The 14638-nt window shown below is 41.3% G+C and overlaps 1 protein-coding gene across 4 annotated transcripts in view; it reads right to left on the bottom strand.

Moving 5' to 3' along the window:
- Window positions 1–14638, bottom strand: part of SCUBE1 (signal peptide, CUB domain and EGF like domain containing 1) — a 224751-nt gene that overhangs the window by 86474 nt on the left and 123639 nt on the right. For 2 of the 4 annotated variants that reach the window (XM_069763370.1, XM_069763371.1), the window contains exons 5-6: window positions 8747–8872; window positions 2420–2536 (exon numbers count right to left, since the gene is read on the bottom strand). In XM_069763370.1, coding sequence (XP_069619471.1) covers window positions 2420–2536; window positions 8747–8872 — 243 coding nt within the window. The remainder of the gene's footprint in view (window positions 1–2419; window positions 2537–8746; window positions 8873–14638) is intronic. The other 2 variants (XM_069763373.1, XM_069763372.1) reach the window with 2 other exon arrangements.

Below are 14638 nucleotides of genomic sequence, written 5' to 3'. Positions count from 1 at the left end.
CTTATATCCATCTACCCAATATCCATCTCATATCCATCTACCTAATATCCATCTCATATCATCTACCTAATATCCATCTCATATCATCTACCTAATATCCATCTCATATCCATCTACCCAATATCCATCTACTTAATATCCATCTTATATCCATCTACCCAATATCCATCTCATATCATCTACCTAATATCCATCTCATATCCATCTACCCAATATCCATCTCATATCCATCTACCTAATATCCATCTTATATCCATCTACCCAATATCCATCTTATATCCATCTACCCAATATCCATCTTATATCCATCTACCTAATATCCATCTCATATCATCTACCTAATATCCATCTCATATCATCTACCTAATATCCATCTTATATCCATCTACCTAATATCCATCTCATATCATCTACCCAATATCCATCTCATATCCATCTACCCAATATCCATCTCATATCCATCTACCTAATATCCATCTCATATCATCTACCTAATATCCATCTCATATCCATCTACCTAATATCCATCTCATATCCATCTACCCAAAATCCATCTTATATCCATCTACCTAATATCCATCTCATATCATCTACCTAATATCCATCTCATATCATCTACCTAATATCCATCTCATATCCATCTACCCAATATCCATCTACTTAATATCCATCTCATATCCATCTACCCAATATCCATCTCATATCCATCTACCTAATATCCATCTCATATCATCTACCTAATATCCATCTCATATCCATCTACCCAATATCCATCTCATATCCATCTACCTAATATCCATCTTATATCCATCTACCCAATATCCATCTTATATCCATCTACCCAATATCCATCTTATATCCATCTACCTAATATCCATCTCATATCATCTACCTAATATCCATCTCATATCATCTACCTAATATCCATCTTATATCCATCTACCTAATATCCATCTCATATCATCTACCTAATATCCATCTTATATCCATCTACCTAATATCCATCTCATATCCATCTACCTAATATCCATCTCATATCATCTACCTAATATCCATCTCATATCCATCTACCTAATATCCATCTCATATCCATCTACCCAATATCCATCTACTTAATATCCATCTCATATGTATCCACCCAATATTAATCTTGTATCTATCCGTCTACCCAATACTTCTCTAATTTCTAACCATCTACTCAATATCCGTCTCGTATCTATCCATCTACCGAATACCAATCTCATCTCATATCTTTCTATCCTACTTGTAGACCTGCCCATTATTTCCTTGTTCTCCTCCTACTACAAGTTGCGCACACATAACTCTACGTCCCACTACAGAGATCCTTTCTGGTTAAGCTGTGGGTTTCCCGGACCTCTAATTACAATGCGCCGTGAGACTAGTAGAATAATACAACTTCTTATTATCAAGAACTGAAAAACGGCACACAAGAGAATTAGACAATGAGGTTGTAATTAAGAGCCCACACATCAATTCGTCAGCTGATTATAACTTGGCTTTGAAACAAAACTGCAAATATTTCACTAATTCGAATTCTAGGAAAAATTTGTTATATAGAAATTTAGTTGTTCTCCTATTAATTCAGTAGCCTGGTCCGTCCATAGAACACATTGATGGCCACTAGTGTGAGTGAGCGTGGGGACTCGAGTATCTTTTTTCTACCACGCCAAACATACTTGATTAGAACCTGAGCATGCTCCAATAACACCTTATTCCAACACGCTCGTTCATTACTAATGGCCACTCATTTCGCTGTCCACCTGTAATATTAAACTTCACATGTAGTGGCCGCTACCGGGAAAATAAGAATCTGAAGACCGCCACCATAGGCAAAATAAAAAGCATTCGCATTCAATTGATTGTCTGTACCAAGACAACACCTTTTGTACTCTTTCTTACAAAACCTAAAAACAAAAATTTACTTATGTTGTTTTATTGGAAAACTATACAACCCCTTTAAATACTTAAAGGGGTTGTCCACTAACTTGACAACTCCTTTGTAAATGAATTAGTCCACATTATTTTGACAAAATTTAGACAAGTGAGAATTTAGACAAGTGAGAGCGCCGCAGCCCAATAACACCAGAACGGGAGTTGAAAATATTTTAATTTTCATAAAAAAGGGGTTGTCCAAGTAGTGTTAAAGGAAATGATCCTACTGTATATAAAACAAAAAAACACAACTTTTTTTGTTTTAAAATTTTTTTTTTTCTAAATAATCTTAGAGGGGGTTCTCCTAGATTAGAAAAAAAGAAGCATCTCCAGTTTCATATTTTTTATTTAATTTATTATATATATTTTTTTCTCTATAAAGGCTATGGTTTCCTACCAAACCAAACTGTGAGCACTAGAGAGGGCTTAACCCCACCCCACAAATGAAACCTTGGTGGGAACTTACCGATGCACGTTCTACCGTCTGAGTGGAGGGCATATTTCTGGTGGCAGCCACACACTGGGCCGGTCTCCGTGTCGTCGCAGGTGTGCTGGCAGCCTCCATTTCCGTAATTACAGGTTACTATTTAGACCCAAAAATACATGTGCAAACAAACAGAAATGTTAATGACAAGTAAATAGATGCTAACGATAGAAGAGAACACATTGATCCAATTTCCAAGTATTACTCGTTTCCCCTTTTGCAAGGGCCGCGTTAACGTTGCGGTAACACCATAGAAAAATACATTGAAATCAGGCTATCAGGATTGATTGGTCAGGCTGTGCCGATGTAATACGCCCAGACAAGACTAAACGATCCTACAGGAAATTCATGTGAACAAACCATCACGTAAGAGATCAGCATGAACGTTAAAGGGGTTGTCCAGGACTACATAAAAAAAGAAGGGTGCAGTTTTTAGGTTTGTTTTTTTTTAGAACCAATGTTAAATTTTGCCCACCGGCTGTGTCAGACATCGCAGCGTATCCCCATTCACATAAATGGGGGTTGAGCCGTACTAACAGAAATGAGCCATGGTCAGGAGTGCGCTCTGTTACTATATAAAAAAGGGGGATGGGACAACCCCTTTAAGCGAAGACATATGTGAATTTCTTAATATAATCCCACAAAAGTTCCTAAATGGGACTCCCAGTTTAGTAGAGCCCCTCTGGCTGTTATGACTTGCTGTAGACGTGATGTATAGCCAGACAACAGTTTGGGGAATCTTAGCCCATTCCTCATGGGCAATGGCCTCCAGTTCACTAATATTCGTGGGTTGTACAAACAAGGAAACGGATAGAAAAAGATAGAAAGGTATTGAATGTTCCTAGAGATACAGCTGGAAGCAGAGTTCAAAGTTAAGGGAAAGCTGGCTATACTACCTGGATGTGGCAAACAATCACCGGCTGAGGCAGCAAGTCCTGAGGTTTCAGTTTATCAAGTAAAGAGCATACTAAACACTGATGGTTTACATGCCCAACTCCAACAAGTAATCTTTACTGACCCAAAAGCACAAGCAATGTCACTCCTATATGCTCAACGCTATATAAAAATGCTACAGCAGTTTTCTGACTCTGTTCTGTGGAGGTGAAATAAAACTAGTCTAGTTCGATCCTATGGATCAGTAGTATGCATGGAGGAGGAAGGATTAAGTATACACTGAAAAGAAAACCTTATGTACAGTTCTGCATAATGGTGGTTCAGTGATACCTACAGTGAAGCATGGTGGGGACTCGGTGATGTCTACAGTGAAGCATGGTGATGACTCAGTGATATATACACTGAAGTATGTCAGTAGCTTGTTATATCTACAATGAAGCATGGTGGTGGTTCGATGACATCTACAGTGATGCATGGTGGTGGCTCGGAATGCCTACAGTAAAGCATGGCAGCGGCTTGATGATATCTACAGTGAAGCATGGCATGGGCTTGGTAATGCCTACAGTAAAGCATGACGATGGCTCTGTAATACCTACAGTAAAGCATAACAATGGCTTGGTGATGCAAATAGTAAAGCATGGCAGTGATTTGATATTTACAGTGAAGCATGGTGGTGGCTGCAAGATGCCAATAGTGAAGCACGGTGGTGGCTCATTGAAATCGACAGTGAAGCATGGTGGTGGTTTGGTGATATTTACAATGAAACATGGCAGTGGTTCGGCGATATCTACAGTGAAACATATCAGTGGTTTGATGATACAGTGCAGCATGGTGGTGACTGAGTAATGCTTGCAATGAAACAATACAATGACTTAGTGATGCCTACAGTGTAACAGTCGTAGCTCGGCTCTGGGGCTGCTTTGCTTCTAGCACAGGTACCTGCAGTTTGTGTAGGGCAATCGGTCAATTTGGATTCAATCAACTAGGAAGAAATTCTAGGAATAATGCAGACTGTGAAGAAGTGAAAGCATGGGTGTCATTGGTCCTTCCCACGGGACAATCATCCTAAGCATACACCAAGACTTAGTTTCAGAAGTTCAGAAAAATTCTAAAGGTGCCGTCACAGTCACATGACACGAACCATGACATGAATCCAGTTACTTGGAGGCCATTGCACATGAGGAACGGGCCAAGGGTTCTCAGGAACACTGCCAGAAGCTGGTGTTTTGCTTTACACATTTGCAGACTGCAAAGCTCAGTAAATTGATAGCCGTCGGGGAACTAAAAACGGCAAGGCCACCTTAAAAGGGTTGTCCACCTTTGGTGATTTTTTTTTTTTTTCACTGAAAAATTTGGGACTAGGAATCATTTTGGGTTTCTTTAAAAATATGTTGTTGATTACGTCAGTGAGCTTATTCCGATTGAATAATGAGAGGATTTGTAACTCTCTTATCTGTCTTTTTCTGAGCTCCTTTCGTCTGATTTATGACCAAAGACCACATCAAAGTTGAAAGTGCTGAAAAACAAAGAACCTGTAAAAGCCATACGGTGCAAAGTTTTTAATGAAAATCAATTGCAAAAACAATTTTTAGCCCCAAAAAACATCCATTTAAGTTAAACAACAACAGAAATGTCCCTCAAAGATGGACAAACATTCTAAGTTGTAAAGAAGGGGAACAAAACAGAAGAAGAGTTGAGTAATCACAATTCCCATAAACAGTATGTGTCATGTTTAGTGGGAGTAGGAAGTAAGTGGGGCAAATTTGCCCAAAAAGTCAAATAACTTTGGGCTTGACAAGAGTCCTTACTTGCTCTAACCAAAGCAGGACTGAATGGGGGACACCAGAAGAAATCTGACTTGATGAAAAAAATTGCTCTACTGGAATAGTCCTAGTATCAAGTCTAACCTTTGGTCGATGTTGAGTATCCAAAGTTATAGACTGACCCGGACCTTCGACTTGGCTAGAAGTCAACCCTTGTCACAAGCCTTCATACTTGTTCCAAGATGCTCAAGCTTGAGACGTTGCGTACTTCAAGTCTTTGAGAGCTTTGAAGTGGCATTTAGGCAAAAAAGGGGAGAAGGAGGTTGACCATTGACCAGTCAAGAAAACATCGTGGAGGACATGTGAACTGTCCTTGAGCCTCACAGGCTGCAGCCAACCACATATCATGGGATGATGTCCCTGATTATCCCATATGCAAATTCATGCATGGAATATAAGTCTCCTCACTCTGACATTGAGCAAAAGCTAAAACTGTAGAGGTAAAAAGGGTCTTAACTGGTAATAAAGTGGCGTAAAACATATCTACGCCCACCTGATAGGGCTGTGAAAGTCACAACTCCTATAGAAGCATCTAAGGGATGTTGCAGGACCACCAATGGGATACGATGCAATAAATGAGAACTATGGTGGGTCAAAATGCGTGTTTCCAGGGGTACAATCACACACAAAGGTGAAAGTATGAATGCGGTTTATTGCGTCAACGCGTTTCAAGGTTCTCAAACTTCTTCATCAGGACCAAACCACCAGGCCTGGCTTGTTACTCTCCACAAGGAGAAACGTTACCCCTTAGATCCTTGCTGACATAAACTTAACATTTTATTTTTTTCTTTTCTTTTTTTTTTTTTAAGGCAGGGGATCCATATGATTATAAAGATCAAAAGCGGTATCTCTATATAGATGGGTAATTATCAATCACCCGGGGCGGCATCCATTCTTGATGCTTCATGTTTATCTGGCTTTGTAAGCTCAAATCATTTAAGATAAAGGAATTTTATACCAACAGGGTTCATTAAGATGTAGGTGTCGAGCCAAGAATGTGAAGCATTTCTAAGGAAGAAAGGCCAATATTAACATGATAGACGGCTCACAAATATGCCAATAAGGAGCAAGTAGGCGGATGTCTAATTGCATTCTTAAAGGGTTCTCTGCTTTACATAATTCATAATTAAATCGTTTTCTAGACCATGAAGTGTCCCCCGATCAGTTGTGAAAAGTGAGCAAATTTCAGTTGCAAGTATTCAATTTCCCTGCAGCGCCTCTGCAGGTAAGCCTAAGCATTACACACTGTGCATTCGCATTAATTGCTTCTTTGTGTAATGCAGGACGGGTCAGGTCCTCCGGAGAGAGAGACACTCTTTATAACCGCTCTCCACACCAATAGTGTATATGAAAATGACCTAAAATTTAAAAAAATTATTCCAGAGCAATCTATAGCTCCAAAACTACTACAGAGGTTTTTTTTTAAGGTTTTAATTGAAAGGTTTAGGTCAAAGCATGTGATCTATTAGTGCATGTACATATTAACAGTGTTGGGTTTTTATTTTTTTATTTTTTTTACTTAAATACCTGTATTTGGGACTTAATTTTTTTTTTTTTTTTTTAGAATTTTTGCAACTGATTTCTATAAAAATTTTGCTCCAGCTCGGCTTTTACAGGCTCTTTGCTTCCTGGCACATTCAACTTTGATGTGGTCTGTAATCAGAAATTAGAGAGGAGCTCAGAAAAAGGCAGAAAAAAAAAAAGACAGATAAAAGTTTAAAAAAATCCCCATCAAATGTCATAGTGAGTTGAATACAGGATTTTTAGTTAAAGGGGTTGTCTGGTCAAAACCGATAAGTCTGCAGTCACTCTGTGTGACTGGAAACTTATGAATCCTTTAAGCACACGCACTGCGCACTGGGGGGATTTGCTGTTTTTTTATATACCACTGGTCAGTGGGCGTGGTCGCGCTCTTCATACATTTGAATAGAGCAAAGCCGCGTCCTTCAGTCGGCCACGCCCACTGGACATCCGCGTAACTGGTCAGGGCGCGGCTTCGACCACGCCCACTGGCTGGGGGAATGTATAACTCATACATACCCTCTATTCCCTGGTGTGAAACCGGCGAATCCCCGCAGCGCACACCGCGTGCGCTGGGCGGGGGATTCTGTTATGACCTGGTGGTTAGGAGCACTCGGAATGACCTGATAATTAAACCTCATACCGGACGAGCTCTGGGATGTGGGAGCTCTGCTGACCGCAAGCCCTAATCCTATCACACACACTAGAAATAGCCGTGGAGCACTCCTGACCAGACCTAGGCGCCTCGTCACAGCCTAAGAACTATCTAGCCCTAGAGAAAGAAAATAAAGCCTACCTTGCCTCAGAGAAATTCCCCAAAGGTAAAGGAAGCCCCCCACATATATTGACTGTGAGTAAAGATGAAAGTCACAAACGCAGAAATGAAACAGGTTTCAGCAAAGGGAGGCCAGACTTACTAAATAGACAGAGGATAGGAAAGGTAACTTTGCGATCAGCACAAAAACCTACAAAAGACCACGCAGAGTGTGCAAAAAAGACCCCCACACCGACTCACGGTACGGAGGGGCCTCTCTGCATCCCAGAGCTTCCAGCTAGCAAGACAAAATCATGAAAACCAGCTGGACAAGAAAACAGAGAACAAAATAAGACAATAAGGAACTTAGCTTCTGCAGGAGAAGGCAGGTCACCAGAGAGATCCAGGAGCGAACTGAACCAATGCAAAAACATTGACAGCTGGCATGGAGTAACGATCTGAGAGGAGTTAAATAGAGCAGCCAACCAAAGGATAAGCCACGTCACCTGTGTAAGGAACCTCAGAAGCAGCAGCTTCACTCATAGCCACCAGAGGGAGCCCATAGACAGAACTCGCCGAAGTACCATTCACGACCACAGGAGGGAGCTCGACAACAGAATTCACAACAGGATTCATAAGTCTGCAGTCACACAGAGTGAATGTAGACTTATCGGTTTTGACTGGACAACTCCATTAACTCATTGAACAGTTAGTAATACAGAAGCTGTAGAAGACAAATGGTGCAACATTTTCATACAAATACATACATTTAAGTTACAAAAAAAAATCCCCCAAAAGGTAGACAAGACCTTTAAGTTCTTCCTTATCCAGGAACCAACCCTCTATTTTACTAAGAAGTGAGCACTACTTTAAACTAAGTTTTCATACTCGTTTTTTGGGGGGACCTGGGAAGAGACAGCACAAGAGCTGGGCGGAAATCGGTATTACTCAATTTGGGATTTCATAGTATTCTAAAATTTTGGTAAGCTGTCAACAAACTGAACATTCCATTGACTAGTTAGAGGGGTTGTCACCAATCCCTAGGATAGGTCATCAAATGTTAGGGTCCAATACCCTTCATGCCCACTTCCTATCAGCTCTGGCAGGAGCCAGATGTAAATCGTGTATGGGAATAGATCATCACTGCTCCCTACACTGGTTTGTGGCCGTTGCAGAAAACTCTAGCTCATCTCCTACCCAACGGAGAAGCACACCATACCTAAACACCTGATATAGCAGGAGATTATACAGGTACTGGAAAGGAGAGAGCCCTGGAGTATTTAGATATGTGAAGGGGAAAAAAAGTCAGCTACCTACATGTACAGTCCCTCTGGTTCTTTGCAAGTTCGAAGCCTGGACGACACTCACATGCCACTCCGACTTTTGGCGTCTCTCGGCAGATATGGGCGCAGTCATGATCTTTGTTCATGCAATTCATGCCTTCTGTGAAAAATAGAGAAACATCAAGGGGAAGAAATTCTAGGAAACCTAAATAATTTTATAAGTTTTAAAATATTGCATACGGCCTTTCAACATAAAGGATTTCCATTTATCACTTATCCACCACTGATCCACTCGTGATTGATGGTGGTCAGAAAGATCATACATTTGTCACCTATTCCTGTGAAGTGTCCAACTCTTTCAACTAACTGTTGACAAAATGCACTTGACCCCCTCAAGGTCATGAATGTTCATTTAATTGGGGAGAAGGAATTAATCCATTACCAGACGTTACTGGCTCCGATCTCTCTTGTGGGACCAAAGGATCGAGCATCATGAGATCTAAGAGTTGAATGACTCCATAGACGTTAGGTGGTTGGCCAATATGTTGAAAGGTTTTGGCCCAGTTATGACTAATGTACATCTTGGCTTCTAAACCATTGATACTCTATCTTTTTATATAAAGGGAAGGGGGAAATACCAACTGCTGTGAAAAAGGAAGCAATGATTAGCGAATACCATCCTACAGCTCCATCTTGGCCTGAGAATTTAAGCGTTTGCTGATCTTTCATCATCTACTAAAGCTGAACCATTGGCAAAATTGTGCTCGCTGACCTGCTGAAGTGCCAGTCTAGTGTATTCAGGTATAGAAAAGAGGTGAAAAGACCACACTACAAAAATTAAAATAAGGTCCCCACTTGGTTTTGGCTAATACCTTTATACCATCAATAACATGTAAAAGAAGGACTTGGTAGTGTTTGCCACCATTTATATGCCATTGGTGTAAGACCTGGGGATCTCTGCAAGGTTCTACCTGGAAATTCCATTCCCAATCAGCGACAGGCGCAGTCCAGCCGTAGTTCAGTCACGTTCACTGAACAAGTTCTGTCAGTCACAGTGCCACATAGTTCAGTCACATTTACTGAACAAGTTCTGTCAGTCACAGTGCCACATAGTTCAGTCACGTTACTGAACAAGTTCTGTCAGTCACAGTGCCACATAGTTCAGTCACGTTTACTGAACAAGTTCTGTCAGTCACATTGCGACATAGTTCACTCATGTTCACTGAACACGTTCTGTCAGTCAGAATATTCTAGAATACCCGCAACGTTAGAATCAGGCCACCATCTAGTAATGGATATCTATGGTTTGATTTTAATTTTTGCCTGTGTGGATTGGATGGGTTGTGATCGACATCTGGTGAGAAATTCATGTCAATAGTCACCTTTAGAAATATATTTACTTAGAAAATTGTTGATGTGTTCATAAAGGAACATTTGAAATCGAGAAAAATATATAAAAAAAAATGCTTGGCTAAATTGCCTACAGTATACTGTGGGGGATGTAATGCACAGCCTGGAAGATCAGCGACATCTCCATCACCCCTCCTAATGCTGGATGTATGATAGAATAGATTGCACCGGTCACATGCCACTACATAAACAAATTAAAGTCTACGCAGCAAGTCCATATGGTTCCAATTCCTAAATAAAACAGCCTTGGTAACAATACAATCATCCCCTGCAGATGGGATTGTGATTTTAGGTTCACGGGATACTCCTGCTCTGCATGCCGGCCAGGAAAAGCACATCTGTCATTACACCTCAGACTGAGGCCTTGTCTGGAGGATTAGCAAAGACGTGCGGCCCAGCCATATGACTTTATCATGTCAGCAAGAGAAGAAAGAGGGTTTGTGGTCCCAGCGATGGTCACAGGATAAGAAGTGGAGGCTCAGATATGAAGGCTTCGTCACTCATCAAGGGTCTCATACTAGACTCCTCAAACATAAGGAAAATAGTATGGATTAAAGGGTACATTCAAAAAAAAAATTGGGGGACATGTCAGAAGTTTCGATTCTGAGCATTGCTAAACCAAAAGGGGAAGCAGAAGTAAACTAAGCAATGTGCACCACAATTTCTGACCAGAAACCAGAGCAAGAAGTATATGTACTTTCCATGAGCCAAGGATTGGCAATCAGAAATGGAGTAGGTGTCTTATTATTATTATTATTATAGCGCCATTTATTCCATGGCGCTTTACATGTGAGGAGGTGTATACATAATAAAAACAAGTACAATAATCTTAAACAATACAAGTCACGACTGGTACAGTAGGACAGTGTCTTAGCACTTGGGTCATCATCAATCAAAACTTCCGACAAGTCAAAACGTTTAATTAAAATCTTCGCCACCTTTTAAAATAATCTACTATTTTTTTGTACGTAGCTGCTATATAGATCTGTGTGTTCCTATGGTAACAGACTACATATAAGCTCCGTGTGTAGTCTGGCGCACTCGTGATGTTCTCTTCCATTTCTTACAAACCACTTGCAGTTATAAGCTACATTATCCACTGGAAATGCCAGAATATAAAAATTTACCTGAAAACAATCTGATAATATTTGCTTTTCCAGAATCCCAAACGTCAAATCTATCCGCGACAGAACAGGACAAGAAATGCTTTCGTCACGACTTGACATTCAGGTGACGATCTTGGTCAGAATATCTATGGAGGCCATATTATTTTCCGACCCTAAATGTCATTCGTCAAGAAAAACTTTTACCGGCAGGTTATTTCTAAGGACGTCTCAGGGAAAGTCTCAAATGTATTCCGAGGTATTCAGCCGTCTGTCTTCTGAGGTCTCCAGATAAGTGAGGAAACCTTGATCAAGACCGAGTTCATGGGTGCAGATAAACCAAGGAACAGACCAGAATTGTCCACGACAATGGCAGCCTGTGCTATTCTGAAGATGCGGTTTCCACAGAGACGCCATCAATAACATTTTCTGCATCGCTTTCCTTAAAGGCGTTCCGAAATGCTACAAGCCCTTGGTCAATGTGGGAAAACAAGAACAATTATCTTGTCAAGGGAGCAAAACTGTTTTAGCCTCATCAATGGAAAATTATGTAGAGAGGGGGGAAGAATAAAAAAAAAAAAAAACTTTTTGAAGAAACTTTTTTTCCCCCCTTCTTCCTTTCTTTCTGTGAATAACGACGTCTCTGAAAGCGCTTTGTAGTTTCTCGAGGGTAAAACAAACAATTCACGTGGCTGAAAGGGTCTAGTGTGGCGGCACAAATAGAATGGGCCTGAATGACCGATCTGATGCAATAAGCTTCGGGACATCAAACGGAGTTTTAAAACTTTTATTGTGTCAAGTACAAATCGGCCATTTGCGAGACATTGACGAGTTGTGAACCTCAACTGCTTCTCACGTGTATTATAATGCAGATGGCAACAGTTTTTACTACTACAGATGTGTTTTTTAGAGGACGATTTTCCATAAGGCTGATGATAATTCACATTTTTCGTGATTAGCACAAAATGTTTTTGGAAATTAGACTAAACCTGGCCATGGAAGTTGGCAAAGAATACTCTTTGAACCCCCTACTACCCATTGTTACTATTCCCGTTTGACCCCTCCCCTCCCCCACCACTGCTCAGATGCGACAAATAAGGACGTTATACCTTTATGGATGAGGTGTCGCAGTGTCCTCCACCACTGGATTATTCAACTTTATGACCATCAATATGTCACTGCTGACTAGCTATCACACTAAAAGAATCAATAAGAAGATGGCAGAAGGAATAGAATACTTGTTGGGCCCCTTACTACTCACAGTCACAATTCCCGTTTGCCCCCTCCCACTGATCTTTGATGCTCAGGTGCGATAAATAGGTCATAGGAATGTTACACGTTTATGGATGAGATGTCGCAGTGTCCTCCACCATTGGATAATTCAGCTTTGTGACTATGAATACATCACTACAGATTAATTAGCATTCCGAATCATAAGGGATCAGTAATGGGGTTGCAAAAGTCCGATATCAACCAGACCCTAAGCCAGATTAAAGGGGTTGTCCAGCCTTGGGGCAAAAGTCTGCAGTCCCTCTATGTGACTGCATACTTGTCCCTCTATGTGACACCATATGCTGGTAAGAATGAGTATTTCTCCATTCACATGGCAGACTCAAGAGGGCTATCAGTATGTGACATTTACTGATTGCTGCAGCTGCATCTCCCTCCTCTCTATCTTCCAGCTATGGTTTTTCACGAGAAATAGGTAGGTTATGTGCATCTGCAAGTAGGGAGAGAGAATTTCCTAAACTAAAAGGTTAGCAATATGTTAAAGTGTTTCATATATTTACATGTACTACTAGAAAATCTATGAGAAAACGTCTAGTGCTCGTGTTTTCAGTGCCATCATCCGGCCTCCTTATTTTCTCGGCACATTCCTGATGTCAAATAGTCACAATGAGCAGATTTCCAAACTAATCCATAGAGATCAACAGCTTTCTTTTTGCATTAAAGAAATTTGCTTAAAGGGGTTGGGGTTCATATGTGTTAAATCCCCCCAAAACACAAATTAACGTGGACCAATTCCACCGGTATCGGAAGGCTCGGCTTACAGTCAAATGTTTATAGGGGGCCTCCAAACTGTCACCCGATGTCATTGTATGTTAGTCCTTTTGTCCTTGCAAGAGGAGTTGGCAGAGCAAACAGATATATATCACAGAGCACAATGTCCACACCAAAAGACAAGCCAATGGTTTATGCCAAACCAACACACCACCTACCACTTTTCAACATTTCCATCAATGAGATGGCCACCGCTCAGGAAGACTTTGAGGTTCAAGGTTTCACACTCCATGATGCTCAGGTGAAATTCCTACTGTATGCAGATAAATAAACCACCAACAGAGAAAAACCTATAAAAACAACCTTCAAATCTTGGAGAAATTCAGCTCCACATGGGCCCTACTCATCAACCCAAAGAAAACCAACATCACGGTGTCCAGAGGAGAGAGACAAGATGAGACCAACAGCGTTCATATATGCTAAACATCTGCCCAATTACTGCCCGGAAATCAATCATGAAGCTTCAAACAAGCCATAGAAACCCTGAAGGACAAGGCATGCAGAACCTTCTATGCCATCTGAAGGAAACTCCATCATCTGAAGCTGGCAGTGAACGTCTCGCTAAAAATCTTCGATAACATCATCACCCCAATCCACCTATATGGCAGCTAAGTCTGGGGTCGTCACGCATACCCAGACTGGTCAAGGTGGGATTCCAGCCCAACAGAAACATTCCACCCGGAATTCTGTAAGCACCTTCTCAAGGTCCATCGGAGCACCACCAACAGTGCCTGTCGGGCTGAGCTAGGCAGATTTTCTCTACACCTAGCAGTACTAAAGAGGACGCGGTCATTCCGGGCTCACCTATATAGTATCAGTGCAAGCACTCATCATCATTAAGCCCTGCTACATGTAAACAGTCAACACAGACCATGATCCCCAGAACATCCCACCCAAATCCAACCTGACCAAAGCACCAGCATGACAAAAGCCAGAATCAGGAAGATGGCAGACTAAGGCCAGGAGAAGTATGTTCGTGACTAGAGGAATGATGTCATCACCTTACAGAAACAGACCTTGTACCGGAGTCTACAGAGAGACTACAGATTGGCTCCATATTTGGAGAAACTCCGGGACCCCAAAGACCGCCATATCTTGAGACGGTATAGTCTCAGTCCCCACAATCTGGCCATGGAATCCGGGTGGCACAGACAGAACTACAAGTCCGGGGAGGACAGATTGTGTCCACACCAGGAGGATGAGACCCACTTCCTGCTCCACTGTACCAAATTCTCAGCAGTGAAGGACACTCACTTGAGAAGACTCTCGGATCTCTTCCCAGATTTCAGCTCCATGAAGGAAGAAGATAACACTTGTATACTGCTGGGGGAAAGAAGAAAGGATGGTGGAGA

Source organism: Ranitomeya imitator, chromosome 4 (genome assembly GCF_032444005.1).
Source record: "Ranitomeya imitator isolate aRanImi1 chromosome 4, aRanImi1.pri, whole genome shotgun sequence".
NCBI lineage: Eukaryota > Metazoa > Chordata > Amphibia > Anura > Dendrobatidae > Ranitomeya > Ranitomeya imitator.
This window is presented reverse-complemented; position numbering and strand designations above follow the sequence as displayed.